General features: G+C 44.1%; 1 protein-coding gene across 2 annotated transcripts in view; it reads right to left on the bottom strand.

The window, feature by feature from the left end:
• LOC107113320 (potassium voltage-gated channel subfamily D member 3) overlaps positions 1-14,178 on the bottom strand; it is a 503,767-nt gene that overhangs the window by 34,499 nt on the left and 455,090 nt on the right. For both annotated transcript variants that reach the window (XM_015414636.1, XM_015414637.1), the window contains exon 3: positions 6,731-6,832. In XM_015414636.1, coding sequence (XP_015270122.1) covers positions 6,731-6,832 — 102 coding nt within the window. The remainder of the gene's footprint in view (positions 1-6,730; positions 6,833-14,178) is intronic.

The following is a 14,178-nucleotide window of genomic DNA, read 5'->3' as shown; positions in this document are numbered from 1 at the left end:
AGGTACAATGCCATAGACTTTACCCCCCAAATCAGCCAGTCCCTCATGGGGAACCATTGTTGCCAATCTCCAGGTGAGGGCTGGAGACCACTTAGAATTACAACTGCTCTGCAGAAGGGAGGGCAGATAATGGTAGGTTGATGGTTAGCTGGGAAGGAGATTGGGTTGCGAACTCCAGGCTGGCAAATTCCTGGGGATTTGAGGGGTGGAGCCTGGAGAGGGTGGGGTTTGAGGAGGGGTGGGACTCCACCCTCCAAACCAGCCATTTCATCCTGGGTAACAATTGTTGCCAATCTCCAGGTGAGGGCTGAAGATCACTCAAAATTACAACTGCTCTTCAGGTAGCAGAGATCAGTTCCTCTGGAGAAAACAGTTGACTCTGTCATTATACCCTGCTGAGGTCGCCACAGCAAATTGACACTGTTTGCCCAAAGCCAGAGCACTCTCCCAGAGCCTCTTTCTAGATCTCATTGTATTTATTTCCACAACGGGCCTTATTCCTAGTTTTTTCTATTACAGGTATACTTTTGATGTAATTATGTAATAAACTGATGGTGATGTATTATTCTTTTTTGTAAGTCACTTTCATAGCTTTAAAAAATCTTCTAAGAGTATTAAATAAACAAAAATGTTAGCCAATGGGCGTTATCATTTGGGCCTTATTCCTAGTTTTTTCTATTACAGGTATACTTTTGATGTAATTATGTAATAAACTGATGGTGATGTATTATTCTTTTTTGTAAGTCACTTTCATAGCTTTAAAAAATCTTCTAAGAGTATTAAATAAACAAAAATGTTAGCCAATGGGCGTTATCATTTAGGGAGGGTAGCAAAATCAGTTCCTCATCATGTCAGGGCCCACCAGTGATCATTACTCAGGAGCACCTATATTTTGGGCCAGTTTGTTGGCTCTCTGTAGTAATTATTGTTACAATGAGACCACAACAAATGTGAATAAAATGCACAGTTCATGTGCAGCTGAACCTTGAAATAAGCCATGGCCCTATCGTACCCCCCTGCTGACCAAAGGTCTTCCTGTTGGGCATACACGTGGATATTCTGTGTGGAAACTGGTAACACATGTAAACAGGTGGCCTATAAGGCCACTTCCACCTCTAAGAGGTTGTTCAAAGATCTGCCTCTCTTATAGCAGTCAGCCACTTGAATGTATACCAAATATTTAGCATATAAGTTGCCAACACAGTCTGTCCCTGAAAATACCCTTACAGCAGTCCTGATCACAACTCAGTGGAAAAAAGTGGAAACTGAGAGATAACTGTGAGTGTCTGCCAGCAGATATCAGCCACTGGGATATGTGAATGCAGGCCTCCATTCTCAGAACCATCACCTATCATTGGGCAGTTCACAATCTCCTTAGCTTTGGTTCAGCATCAGAAAATGATCACTTACAATGGTAGTCATTGCATACAGAAAGCAGATAAAGACAACAGAGTATTGTCTATCCTTAAAATGCTACAAATAAGCACCAACTGTCAGCAACACTCGCAAACTGTCTCCCAATTTATTTGGGAGACAAAGATAGAAAGCTGTCCAACATAGAACTATGATCTGTTTGGTAAATTGTGTCGGCAGAGAAAATTGAGGAACAAAGCTATCAGAGGACAATGGAAAAGACTGGAAATAAAATCCAGTAAATTAAACGTATGATGGCATGTTGAACATATGAAACTGCCTTTATACAGAGTTAGTCTGTCAGTTCGTCTAACTCAGCTTGGTCTACTCTGTCTGGCAGGATGTTTTCCAAAGTTTCAGAAGGGTCTACCCCAAAATCGGCAATCTAAACTCCTTTTCATCACAGTTGCCAGGGACTAAATCTGCTACCTTCTGTTTGCATATTGTGTATTCTTCCATTGGGCCACAGCCCTTTCCATAGTACAAGCAGTCCATGTTCATTGATTGATTCTGCAGCTGTACCCTCTCAGATGTGCCTGGGGTGAAGGGCTCCTCCCAGCCCTCGTTGATGAGTGACTGCATCCAGGGCTTGAATCTGGGACCTTGGGCATGGTCAAATCAATCCATTCTACGGGCATCAGGCTTTCTGTATGTGCACCTATATACAAAGTTCTGCACATCTATTCCAAGTTACCATGAATTCTTTTTTTAAAAAAAATACAATTAAAAAGCAAATGGGTAACCAGGCAATCCTGAGCATGATTTACATTCATGCAGCATCTTCTGTGTGGCTGCATAGTTAAATCACAGAATCTTATTAACTTGTCTGAGCTGGCACTTGGAGCCTGAGCCAAGTCACGACAAAACCACGTTCAAAGGGTTCATTGTGTTTTGCTAGCAATCTTTATTTCTAGGATGTGTTTTTTTTAAAGTAACTGCATCCTACGGAGGATGTTTAACACTCCTTCCAGTGGGTGTCACCAGCACCTGCATCTATCAGGGCACAAGGCAATTGCCTGCAACAGAACTAAAAACTGGCAAGTAGAGAACAAGGGTCAGATCTGGTCATTTGCTAGGCTGAGCAGACCTCATTCCCTGCTCCCTATCAACATCCTCGCTGATTGAGTTTCTGCATATATGGGAAAGCTAATCTTAGATCTGCTTATTGTGATGGCTGCTATTTTGGCAGCCAGAATCTGGGACATGTTTGGATAGTCGGAGCTGAAAGCAGGACCTGTTGAATGATCCCCCCTCACCGCCCATCCTGCAAAGAGTCTGGTATAGCCACGCCTGGCAGCTGTATTAAATGCCATGGCCTGGGATTTAAAAAAATATATATGAAAAGAGTCTACCCTGGGGAAAGGGTCTACCCCAGGAAATATGAAGAGTGGGGTCAGCTTACTGACATTCTAAGTGGTCTCTGGGCCATAATTAACCCTTCCCACCCCACCTGGAGATAGTTGTAGTTTGATTTTGAGAATTTTTCTAGCTGGGATCCTTCTGTACCTTTAACAGTCTGAAATGAAAAGACACAGAGATGCCTGGGGGGGACTTCTGCTGGTTATTTTCTTCTCACCTTCTAGCCTCCAAAAGCTAGTGCCACAATATGCTTGCTACTTTACTTAGACGTGTGCAGATTTTAAATAGTTCATTTCCTAAAATGAGGTTGAGCTAGCAAAAATAAATACAAGTATGGGAGCCAAAAAATAAAATAAAATTATGGCAGTCAGGCAGGTTTAAAACCAAGTAAACAGCAAACCTTACTAAAACTAAGAACATTGTGCTGCCATTGGACACTGTCATGACCAATGTTCCCTCTAAGCTGTGGAGTCTTGTGAGCAAAAATTCTACTTGGTGAGCTACTGGCATTAAAGTTGTGAGTGAGCGATTTGCCTACTCATAAATTAGTTTGCTCTGGAGTCACGCCTTCTTGAGCTAAGAGAAAAATGTGTGAGCCAGAGGCTAAAAAACTGTGAGCTAGTTCACACTAACTCAGCTTAGAGGGAACACTGGTCATGACCCTTGCAGAGGGAAGAAATCACTTCCTGGTGGTAATGGAAGATTGTATTCAGGCAGTGGACCCCAGAGCACCCCCCTCCAAAGGTGCTCAAAGCAGAAAGAAGGGTGGAGCAAAATTCTAGCAGGGCTGGTCCTGACCTCCATAGGCTCTTTGAACAAACAAAAACTGAATAATGTTGCTTAGTGCTAGCACAAGCTATAGTAGCCAGAGGAGGTGTGTATAATATGATGTGGAGATCCATGGAGATGCCAGCTACTGGTCTATTAAGGTTGGCGTTCCTTACTTAGACTGGCAGTGGTTCTCCAAGGCCACAGGTACAGCTCTTTTACATTACCGCTACCAGATACTTTTTTAAAAACTGGAGATGCTGGAGATTGAGCCAAGGACCTTCTGCGTGCAAAGCGAATGTCTTTCCATTCAGCCATAGCCCCTCCTTTTGTGATGCATAGTTGTATATGTCACAACTAGGATCACTCATGACAAGAAGGCCATTATGAGCAGTATCTCTGAAGTAAGGTTGCCAGGTCTAGGTTGGAAAATACCTGGAGACTTTGGGGGTGGATCCAGGAGAGGGCGGGGTTTGGGGAGGGGAGGGGCCTCAGCATGGTACAATGTCATAAATTCCCCCCTTCAAAGCTGCCATTTTCTCTAGAGAAACTGATCTCTGTCAGCTGGAGATCAGCTGTAAGAGCAGGAGATCTCCAGTCCCCACCTGGAGGCTGGTAACCATACTCTGAAGTGACTGCAATCTGTGCTCTTGTTCTCACTTGCCTTGATTTCAATATAACTAAGCTTCCAATTAAGTGTCCTCAGGTTCACCGCTTGACGCTGTAATGCTTACCGACACGCGTGGTGCTTCCCACTGAAAACATTTCTGTTAATGAGGCCCACGTGCCAGTGCGAGGACAGGCTGGATTAACAAGTAAAGACTTGTGATCTGTGTATTAGGTGGCTTCTCCAGCTCAATTAGGCAACCCTTTGTTGACGGGGCCTGATTTATTGGAAATGAAATCCATATTATGTGTTAATACCTAGTCTGGTCTTGATCAGGCTTAATATCATAATCACCTCTCGTAGATGCTGAGTCTGACTAGAAACCCTTTTTTTAATGAGCTGATAAGACGTGCTATTAAAAGTGAAACAGACACTGAAAGGCTTTGTGTGTGCATATTTGTAGGTACGCACGCACGTGCATGCATGTGCATTGGTGGGGAATAGGGCTGCCAACCCCCAGGAGGGGCCTGGAGATCTCGCACTCTTGACAACAGAGAAAAAACAGGTGCTTTGGAGAGTACCCTGCTGAGGTCCCTCCCCAAACCCTGCCCTTCCCAGGCTCCACCCCCCCAAATGCAATGGGTGTTGGCCAGTGTTCCCTCTAAGCTGAGTTAGTGTGAGCTAGCTCACAGTTTTTTAGCCTCTGGCTCACACATTTTTGTCTTAGCTCAGGAAGGATGGCCCAAGAGCCAACTAATTTATGCAGTTGCTCACAACGTTAATGCCAGTAGCTCACAAAGTAGAATTTTTGTTCACAAGACTCCACAGCTTAGAGGGAACATTGGTGTTGGCTTCCCTATCACCTCTTCCTCCACTGCTGGTGGCCAGGTCTGACCCAAGCGGTCCCTGCAGGGACCTCTTGATTCAGGCCTGGCCAGCAGTGCAGGTGGAGACATCATGCAAATCTACACTCACCCTTGTTACTGCTGGGCATGACTGCTCAGCTCAGCTTTCTCTTGGATGTCTTTAATGGCCCTGTCCACACTGTAGGCTCTGATTTGTCACCAGCTCTACTACTGCTGAGCACAAAGGCCACTTGATGGCTTCAAAAGCATGCAGAATTTTAGCAATTTCTAAACACATTTTGGGCATCATATTCAAACGTGATTTTTGTGGGGTCAGTAACCCCTTTTTGTATCCTGAATTAAATCACTGACTTGATAGGACACAGTTGATCATCCCTCTAGACCTACCCCATGGCCTAGGAAAGAAAAACAATGGGTTGGATCCAACCAGGTTTTTTACTTGTGGTCAGAGAAGGAGGCGTCCCTTTGATCACTAAAAAGCACAGTGCTATCATTGGATCTGCATGCACAAAAGCTATGTGTAATGGAGACTATAGTAGGAGATTTGGATGAGACTGGAAAAGCTGACTGGATCCAACCCAGTACCTCAGGCATCCCTGACAGGTGCCTGCTTAGCCAGGTCCTTGGTCTAGACTGGTAACCCATTGGATTGTTTCAGCTCTTTCATTACCAGGAGATGAAGCTAATTTTGCAGCCATTTGTTCTATTTGTTCTATTGTTGAACTGTTCTTGTACTTAGAAAACTTACCCAAATGTTTAACCTGCAAGCATGATCTCATCAGATTGCAGAAACTAAGCAGAGCCGACTCTGGCAAATACTTGGAAGAAATACCAGGGGCGGGACACAGAGGCAGGCTAAACAAGCCTCCTCTCTGAAAAAAATGTCCAAGCCCCCAGGCAGGATTGCCAGAAGTCAACCATGAATTCCAGGCAAGCAAACAACAGACACACTGTTGTGTTCTTACGTAGACCACGCACATGGTCAGGTCCTCACACAGCCATGCAAACGGCTTAAGCTTCACTCTCTTAGACAATAGCCAGCATGGAACCTAGAACGCACCCAATCGAGCGGTCAGGATCCTAGAGTGACCTATGGAATGCAAGTGCACTGTAAATAATCCTATCACGGGTATGGGTGTGTGTTTGGGTGTGATTCACAATGGGAATATAAGCAGGCCTCCAGTCCTGCTTTCCTCGTCTTGTCTTGTTTTCCCGAGCTGAAATAAACTATGAGCTGTTTCACTTATCAACACGTCTGGACCCAGTACTTTTCACACACACATATTCCCCCCCCCAAAATGTTTAACATGAAGGTAACACCTTCATGAACTCTGGTGCGTAGATGAGATCAAGATTTCCTAGTAAGTAAAGGCTTTAACTTCATTCTGCTGACATTTTGTGCCAGTGTAGTCCCCGACAGTGAGATCTTAAGGGGGACAGTCAAAGATCTGGCTCACTGACATTCTTTGTTCTGCAGTTATTAGAGGACTAAATTCTTCTTTTGCTTTCAAGAAGGACCTGGAGGTGTTTCGACAGCAACTCAGTCCTTTTGTAGTTGAATTCCAGCTATGTACATCCCCCACATACAATTATTGTGCAATTATAGCACAGCACAAGTTGGCCTACAAAACTGACACAGCGGAGAGACAAGGACAGAACAGGGGGTGGAGACAGTTTTGAAATGTCTCTGAAAGGGTTTGCTATTCCCAGTACATACCGTCAATTCCAGTGCTTCATTCAGAAGACCGTTGCGCTTACTGTGCAAGTAGGCATTGGAACTGCCTGTCTTGGCCACACGGATTCTGGCTAGCCGGGCTTTCTGTGGAAGGAAGCAAAAAGATGTGTTATTTAGACATACTTGAATCCATCATTGACTTTCACTTCTTTTTGGTGTGAAAACTGACATATTAATTCTGGAGGCATTAGAACAGATGTCTTGTTCACAAATGTTGACATTATTATTACTTCCTAAAATGAAGAAAAATCATTTCAGTTTGTGAAAAACGCTTGTTTCTAAAAAATAAAACTTTTAAAAAATTAACAAAAGACTGGTAGCTTTAATCACAAAAGAAGCACATAGTGAGCATAACCCCAGTACCTCCTGGGGATCACAAAACTGTGCATATTTCTTATAAGCTCTGGAGTACACTCTGATCAAGGGGTGGGGGGAGTAGAATCACTACACACCAAAGCAGCTTACTTCATTCTCCTCTAAGTAAGCAGCTGGGGGGGGGGGAAGGGGTTTGGTGGGACAGTCCATAGCATGTACCTCCCTGTTTACACAGAGCTCAGGGAAACATGGATTGTTCTACCTTTTCCATTTTATCTTCACAACTAATAGAGGCTAGGCTAGTAACCCTTGTAATCTTCACAGTAGAAAGGGGCTAGGATTTGAACACGTGTCTCCCTATACCAAATAACAGTCTAATCACTATACTACTATGGTTCAGCATGCAAAGAATTACCTTCTTAAAGCTGTAATCCTTAAATAAGCTTTCCTGGGACACAGCCCCACTGAATAAAATGAGACTTACTTTTGAGCAGGGCTTTTTTTTCTGGGGGAACACACCAGAATGGAGTTCCAGAACCTCTTTGACAAAATTCTTTTAAAAATGTTTAAAAGTTCATGAGTTTTTCTGTATATAGATTGAAAACTTCATTTCCCTCTTGAGAGTTCAGGTTCTTCTTCTTCTTCTTTAAAAAAGCCCTGCTTCTGAGTATACCTTTTCAGTATTGCTTCCTAAGGCTATCACACATTGTAGTTGGGATTTCACTGTATCTTGTATGAGAAACGTCTTTTTCTCTTCTGCTCCCTCTCTGGTGCTCCCTTTTTGTTAAACTGTCGGTCTGAAGGAGAGCACCTTGAAATGTGAAAGCTAGCTTGCTCTTACGCGATGTTCAGTTAGCCCTAAAAAGCAACAGCACATTACCTCTGCAGTAAATTTTTTCTACCCAATTAACACAGCTCATTGCATTATTTTGTTAGAAATGAAAATATTGCTCATATTATGACTATTTTAGAACACTCAGCACTCCCCATTTCCTTGTATGAATCAGGTTTTATTTCCCCCCCCAAAAAACGCTTCCACTGATTTGATGGGAGAAAAGTTAAACTGTATGTCTGTGTGCATGCAGCAGCCAGCGCTGGTGGCCGCACTCCTCCTGAAACATAACATTTCAGATTTAGCAGTACCTTTTTGGCACGCAAACTGCACCAGTGTTGCCAAGGTTACAAAGCATCTATCTCAGTGGACTGTGGGCAAACTGCTGTCTCAGTGGCCTGAAGAGGTCTCCCCCTCAAATAAAAATATTAATGCTAAAAAATTAATTAAAATTGGCGTTGACAGCAATCAGATTGTTTTTTCATGCATAATTTTGAATGTGGATGCTTATTTTTGTTGGCTTTTCGTAGAAAAAAATAAATGAGCAGTGCTGCTAATTCACGTAGTAATTGACATAATGAGAAACAGCAAGGGAATCTTCATTATTTAATTTGAAGTAAATGTCTTCTATTGACTTGGACCAGTGATCAGTCTAGCACAGTATTTTCCATACTGGCTAATAGCTCTCCGGAGGCAGAGGTCTTTCATAGCTCTGCTACCTAGGTCTTTTAACTGGGATATGCAACTGGGGACAATTGGGGCAAATTGGGAGGCACAGGAAGGCCATTTGACCTGGGCCTCAAGCTCAAGGGGATTCAATTTTATATGCTTGTCAATTTTTTAAAAAAATATTGGTTAAATTTCACAACTTGTTTTTATGTACATAATGTGCTGTCATTGTTAAAAACCATGTTAAGCCAGTGTGTTAGAGCATTGGACTAGGATCTGGGAGACCTAGGTTCAAATGCCATTCTGACTGAAAGCGCCTATCGGGAGTAGGGGGTGTGTTGAGGTGTGTTTGGTGGCGGGTTTTCTGAATGCATATAAACCGGCCTGCGAGCCGGGCAGTTGTCTTTGTCCTGAACTAAATAAAGGTATGCTTAGCTGAAATCACTCTCCGTCTGCATACTTTTCAGCTTGTCAATTTTTTTTTTAAATATTGGTTAAATTTCACGACTTGTTTTTATGTACATAATGTGCTGTGATTGTTAAAAATCATGTTAAGCCAGTGTGTTAGAGCATTGGACTAGGATCTGGGAGACCTAGGTTCAAATGCCATTCTGACTGAAAGCGAAAAATCATGTCTAGGGACCCCAAAGCTAGAAGTGGCCCAGGTCTCTCTGGACCCCCTTCCCCAAGCAGCGGAGATGCTTGTGCATAAATCCACCACGTAGATCTGTAGTGTTTAGTTAGGCTGACTTACTTAAATCATTTGAACTACGGATTGGGAAAAGGACAATTAAGGCTGCGTCCACATATCGCTATCATCACACTAACACCAGCAACTATTCTGAACTGGATTTTCCTTTGTGGACAAGATAAACCAAGAGTCAAATGACTGCTATAGGGCAATATCCAATGGTGTGTGGATGCAACCTGATTTGTATTGCCTTTGAGAATGTTGGCCAGGAATCATTTCCCTAGGGAAATATATCTGGCTTGCTGTGCAGCTCCTCCTGATAGACACCTCCCAGCTCTCTTTCTCTCTCTTTGCTCAGTCCATTTTATGTACACGACGAGTGTATTACATGCTGGCTCTGTGACTGGGCCATTGGCAGTGCTAAAAGTCCCTAGCCTCAAAATCACCTTCCTCCCCCAAAGGGGGGGGGGGGGGAGCACATTGTCAATGATGCAACCACATGGACAATGCATAGGTTGTTGTTGAGGTGTTGATGATGCTGACTGCATGGGGAAAAACCACAGTCTGCTCTGCCCATAGGGTTTCATGCACATACAGCCACAGCTGCATGGGATTACCTTACAGAAAGATCTGCCAAACCTACCTCAGAGTTGTTGTGAGGACAGAATGTTGCTAAGAAGCCAGGAACACACACATGCCTTAGTAACATCCACAATAAAATAATGTAATGGCCCCTATATGAGGCTGCTCTTGAAGACCGTTTATGAACTGCAACTGGTGGAAAATACAGTGGCTAGAGTGTTTACTAGGTCCTGGAAAAGTGAGCATATAAAGTCAGTATCCTTCCATTTCTGCTGGTTGCCAGCCAGTTTCTGGGCGCAATTATTGGGTCCAAAATACTCAAAGAACTGCCTTCACCCACATCAAACTGCCTGAGCAGTTAATGGATGGTCTTTTTCTCCTGGGAATCTGCCTTATTTGAAGTTAGTTTGGCAGGGATTCTCAGAAGAGTCTTTATGGCAATTCCTTTCAAGTTATGGAATTCCCTGTCACCACATCAGGCCTTCTGGAGTGGATTAAAAATGTTTTAAAATTATAGAATGCTTTTGAAGGCATCTTATCATTCATTTTAAATTCCCAGTTTTAACCATTGGCTTTTCTAGTTGATGTTTTGTACATTAAAAAAAAAACTGGCTGCTTTTATTGATTCCTTTCATTTATGATGAGTTGCTTTTGAATTGATGAGCGGATACACTACTGCTGCTGGTATAGAGACCAGGTTTGCTATTTAAATGGTATGTTATTTTGTGAACTTCTTTGGAGACCCTTAATAGGTTTATCAACTTCCAGGTGGGCTTGGAGATCTCCTGGAATTACAGCTGATTTTTATGGCTGCCAAACACCTGATTAGGGTGGGGGAGTCCTCTGCCCCCCATACCCGTTTCCTAACTCTGCTCTGTGCAGTGGTAGGGATTTTTTTTTTTAAGGAAAAAACCTCATAGTGCCAGCACCTGCATTATCTCACTTCTGATAAAAAATTGGAAGTGACATAGGGTAGCTCTAGGAATTCTGGTGCTTCCTAGAGCTACCTATGTCATTTCTTTACCATAAGTGATGTGATTTATTTATTTAATTTATTTATTGGGATGCCGCAGCCAGCACTGTGCCCCCCATATCCATGCTCACAGCCCTTCCATTGGTTGCCAGGCAATGCCCTAACTAGGGTTGCTAGGTCCCTCCTGGCTACTGGCAGAGGATGGGGAGACTTACAAGGAGAAGAAAAAAGGACTAGACCATGTTACTGGCATTGCATAGGAAGGGATGTCATCGTGCCAGTGACTTGCGGGTGATGTTATGGTATTTGGGCACAAACTCTATGGTAAAACCGGCTTCTACCATAGAGTTTTGCCCAAATACCAGAGTGTCACCTGGAGGTTGCTGGCATGATTGCATCACTTCCTATGCAATGCCAGCATCATGGCCTAGTCCTTTCTCTTTCTACTGGTAAGTCCCCTGCCTACCAGATGATCAGCAACTGGGTGGCAAGGCCTGGTGGAAGGGAACCCCTGTCTCCACCTGGGGGTCTGGCAACCCTAGCTGATCTCCAGATAGGGTTGCCAGCCCTCAGATGGGTGTTCCTCCGCTTTTGGGGGCTCCAATCCCCCGCTGGCCAGCAAGGGAAGCCCTGCCCCCAAGAGCAACCATATGGGGCAACTCCTCTCTGTCCCCTCCTACAAGATTTAAAGGCCTTTAGCTGATTAACTTTAAAGCCCCATGCACCGCCACCCTGTTTGTGGCAAATCGCTACTGGGAAATCAGCCCCATGTACCGTGGCCCCCATCCCACTCGCTTTTTGAGAGCAGAGCATGCGGCTGGTGACAAACCCTCTCCCCCCCTCCTGAAAGATTTAAAATCCCTCCAGCTGATTGGTGGGCCACATGCTCCCTGCTGATCAGCTGAAGTCCTTTAAATCTTGTAGTGGGGAGGGAGAGGGGTGGCCCCATATGGTTGCTCTTGGGGACGGGAGGTTGGGGTTTCCTTTCCCACCCCCGGAATGCCCCCAAATCCCCCTGCTGGAGTGATGAGGAGACCTGGCCACCCTATCTCCAGATGACAGAAAATGGAGAAAATGTCTGCTTTGGAGGGTGAATTCTGTGGCATTATAATCTACTGAGGTCCCTCCCCTCTCCAAACCCTCCCCTCCCCAGTCTCCATCTCCAAATCCCCAGGAATTTCCCATCTTGGAGCTGGCAACCCTAGCCCTTAACTGTGCAGAAATGTGGTTGTACAGCTAAAGTACACTAACTAAACTACACTGCCTGGAGCTCTTTGGAGGGAGGTGGGACAAGCCTTTATTTATTTATTTGATTTATACCCCACCCTCCCTGCAAGAACTTAAAGGAACCCTTTTTCTCTAGCCTTCTAGGGTTATTTGCAGATGTTATGGGAGACTGGTAGTAGTAGATATGTTGAAGGGCAAATGATGGGCCCTGTAAGGACAGCTAGAGGTTTTCAATGCATACTTAAAAGGCCCCTTATACATGATTATTGGATCTCTCTCTTTGGTTCCAAAGCAAATAGCCTTCTGTAAAGATGAGGTCTTGAAGCATTCTGCATTTAGGAAATTCCAGGATGTGTGGAGGGAGCTATCAAATTCTGCTGTTTACACAGCAAGGCCATGAAGATTTCTAAACAGATTTAGATTCCTAAACAGGAGGTGGCCATGAATATACCTTTCTTTAGAAAAGTAGACGGTTAGAAATGTCTCTTCTGCAGTAAAAGACCATGATGTCTGCAGTTTCATTTCATAAAATGAGTAGACCTTGCCGGGCTTGTTTTTCTTACCGGAATACCTCTCTAGTTAGAGGACTGAACTAAATCACTGTGACTAATGCAAGCACCAGACTCAGAACAGGCTTCTACTGTTTTTAATCAAACGTCGTTTAAAGTCTTCCTAATTTGTCTCAATGTTAGATTACTTCCCCTCACCTATTAAGAATTTTGTACCTCAGCCCCTGCCATATGCTCTAGCAATACTTACAGAATGAATTAATTTCTTTTACAGCCCGATCCTGTGCATGTTTGCTCAGAAGCATGGCTCACTCAGTTGATTGGGACTTCCTCCCAAGTACTTGTACAAAGGATTGCAGCTCTAATCATCCAAGAGTCTTTAAAGGTAATAATTATATAGTTAACTGCTAAAAATGACTACATTGACCTGTGCTTACAATGGCTTTGGATGCATGGTTCTCTGTTCTTTAATTTGTTTTGCTCAACAGACACACTGAGAAGAAAGAAGTAAATATCCATCTACCATGGCTTCTCTAACACATAATGGGGCAAGTAGTTTTATTAGAATGTATGCTTCATTGGGTCTGGTATTCTATTAGTAAGAATTGTTTAACCTTTTGATCTCTAACTAGGGTTGTCAGGTCTACCTAGGCCATAGGCAGGGGATGGTGGCGGTAGGGTTGCCAGATCCAGTTTGGGAAACTCCTGGAGATTTGGGGATAGAGCCTGGGGAGGACAGGGGCCTCAGTGGGGTACAGTGCCATAGAATCCACCCTCCAAAGCTTCCACTTTCTCCAGAGGAGCTGGTCTCTGTAATCTGGAGATGAGTTGTAATTCCAGGGGATCCCCAGGTCCCACCTGGAGGCTGGCATCCCTGCTTCTAACATACACACACAGTTTCCCACGCAATTATGTAATACCATCTGTCTAAGTTCAGTTATGAAAAGGAAGGTAGAAGCCAGTTATATGCAGACTCTTGAGTAGGACTACCAGGTAACATGATAAAGCCCTGAAATTTCTCCTAGGAACTGGAGCTGAAATGCTCTAAACCAATGGGGACCAGTGTTCCCTCTAAGCTGAGTTAGTGTGAGCTAGTTCACTGTTTTTTAGCCTCCAGCTCACACATTTTGGTCTTAGCTCAGGAAGGGTGGCTCCAGAGCAAACTAATTTATGCAGTAGCCAAATCGCTTGCTCATAAGAACATAAGAGACACCAATGTTGGATCAGGCCAAAGGCCCATCTAGTCCAACACTCTGTCACACAGTGGCCAAAAATACCAGGTGCCATCAGGAGGTCCACCAGTGGGGCCAGGACATTAGAAGCCCTCCCACTGTTGGCCCCCCCAAGCACCAAGAAGACAAAGCATCACTTGCCCCAGAGCCCTTATCTATACCTTGTGACTAATAGCCACTGATGGACCTCTGCTCCATATGCCTATCTAATTCCTTTTTGAAGCCGTCCATGCTTGTAGCCGCCACCACCTCCTGTGGCAGTGAATTTCATGTGTGAATCACTCTTTGGATGAAGAAGTACTTCCTTTTATCCGTTCTAACCCGACCGCTCAGCAATTTGATGGAGTGCCCACGAGTTCTTGTATTGTGAGTAAGGGAGAAAAGTACCTCTTTCTCTACC

The sequence above is a fragment of the Gekko japonicus genome, unplaced genomic scaffold, assembly GCF_001447785.1.
Source record: "Gekko japonicus isolate JY-2015 unplaced genomic scaffold, Gekko_japonicus_V1.1 scaffold912, whole genome shotgun sequence".
NCBI classification, from domain to species: Eukaryota; Metazoa; Chordata; class Lepidosauria; order Squamata; family Gekkonidae; genus Gekko; species Gekko japonicus.
Note: the sequence above shows the minus strand (reverse complement) of the source record. Positions and strands in the feature narration are given on the sequence as shown.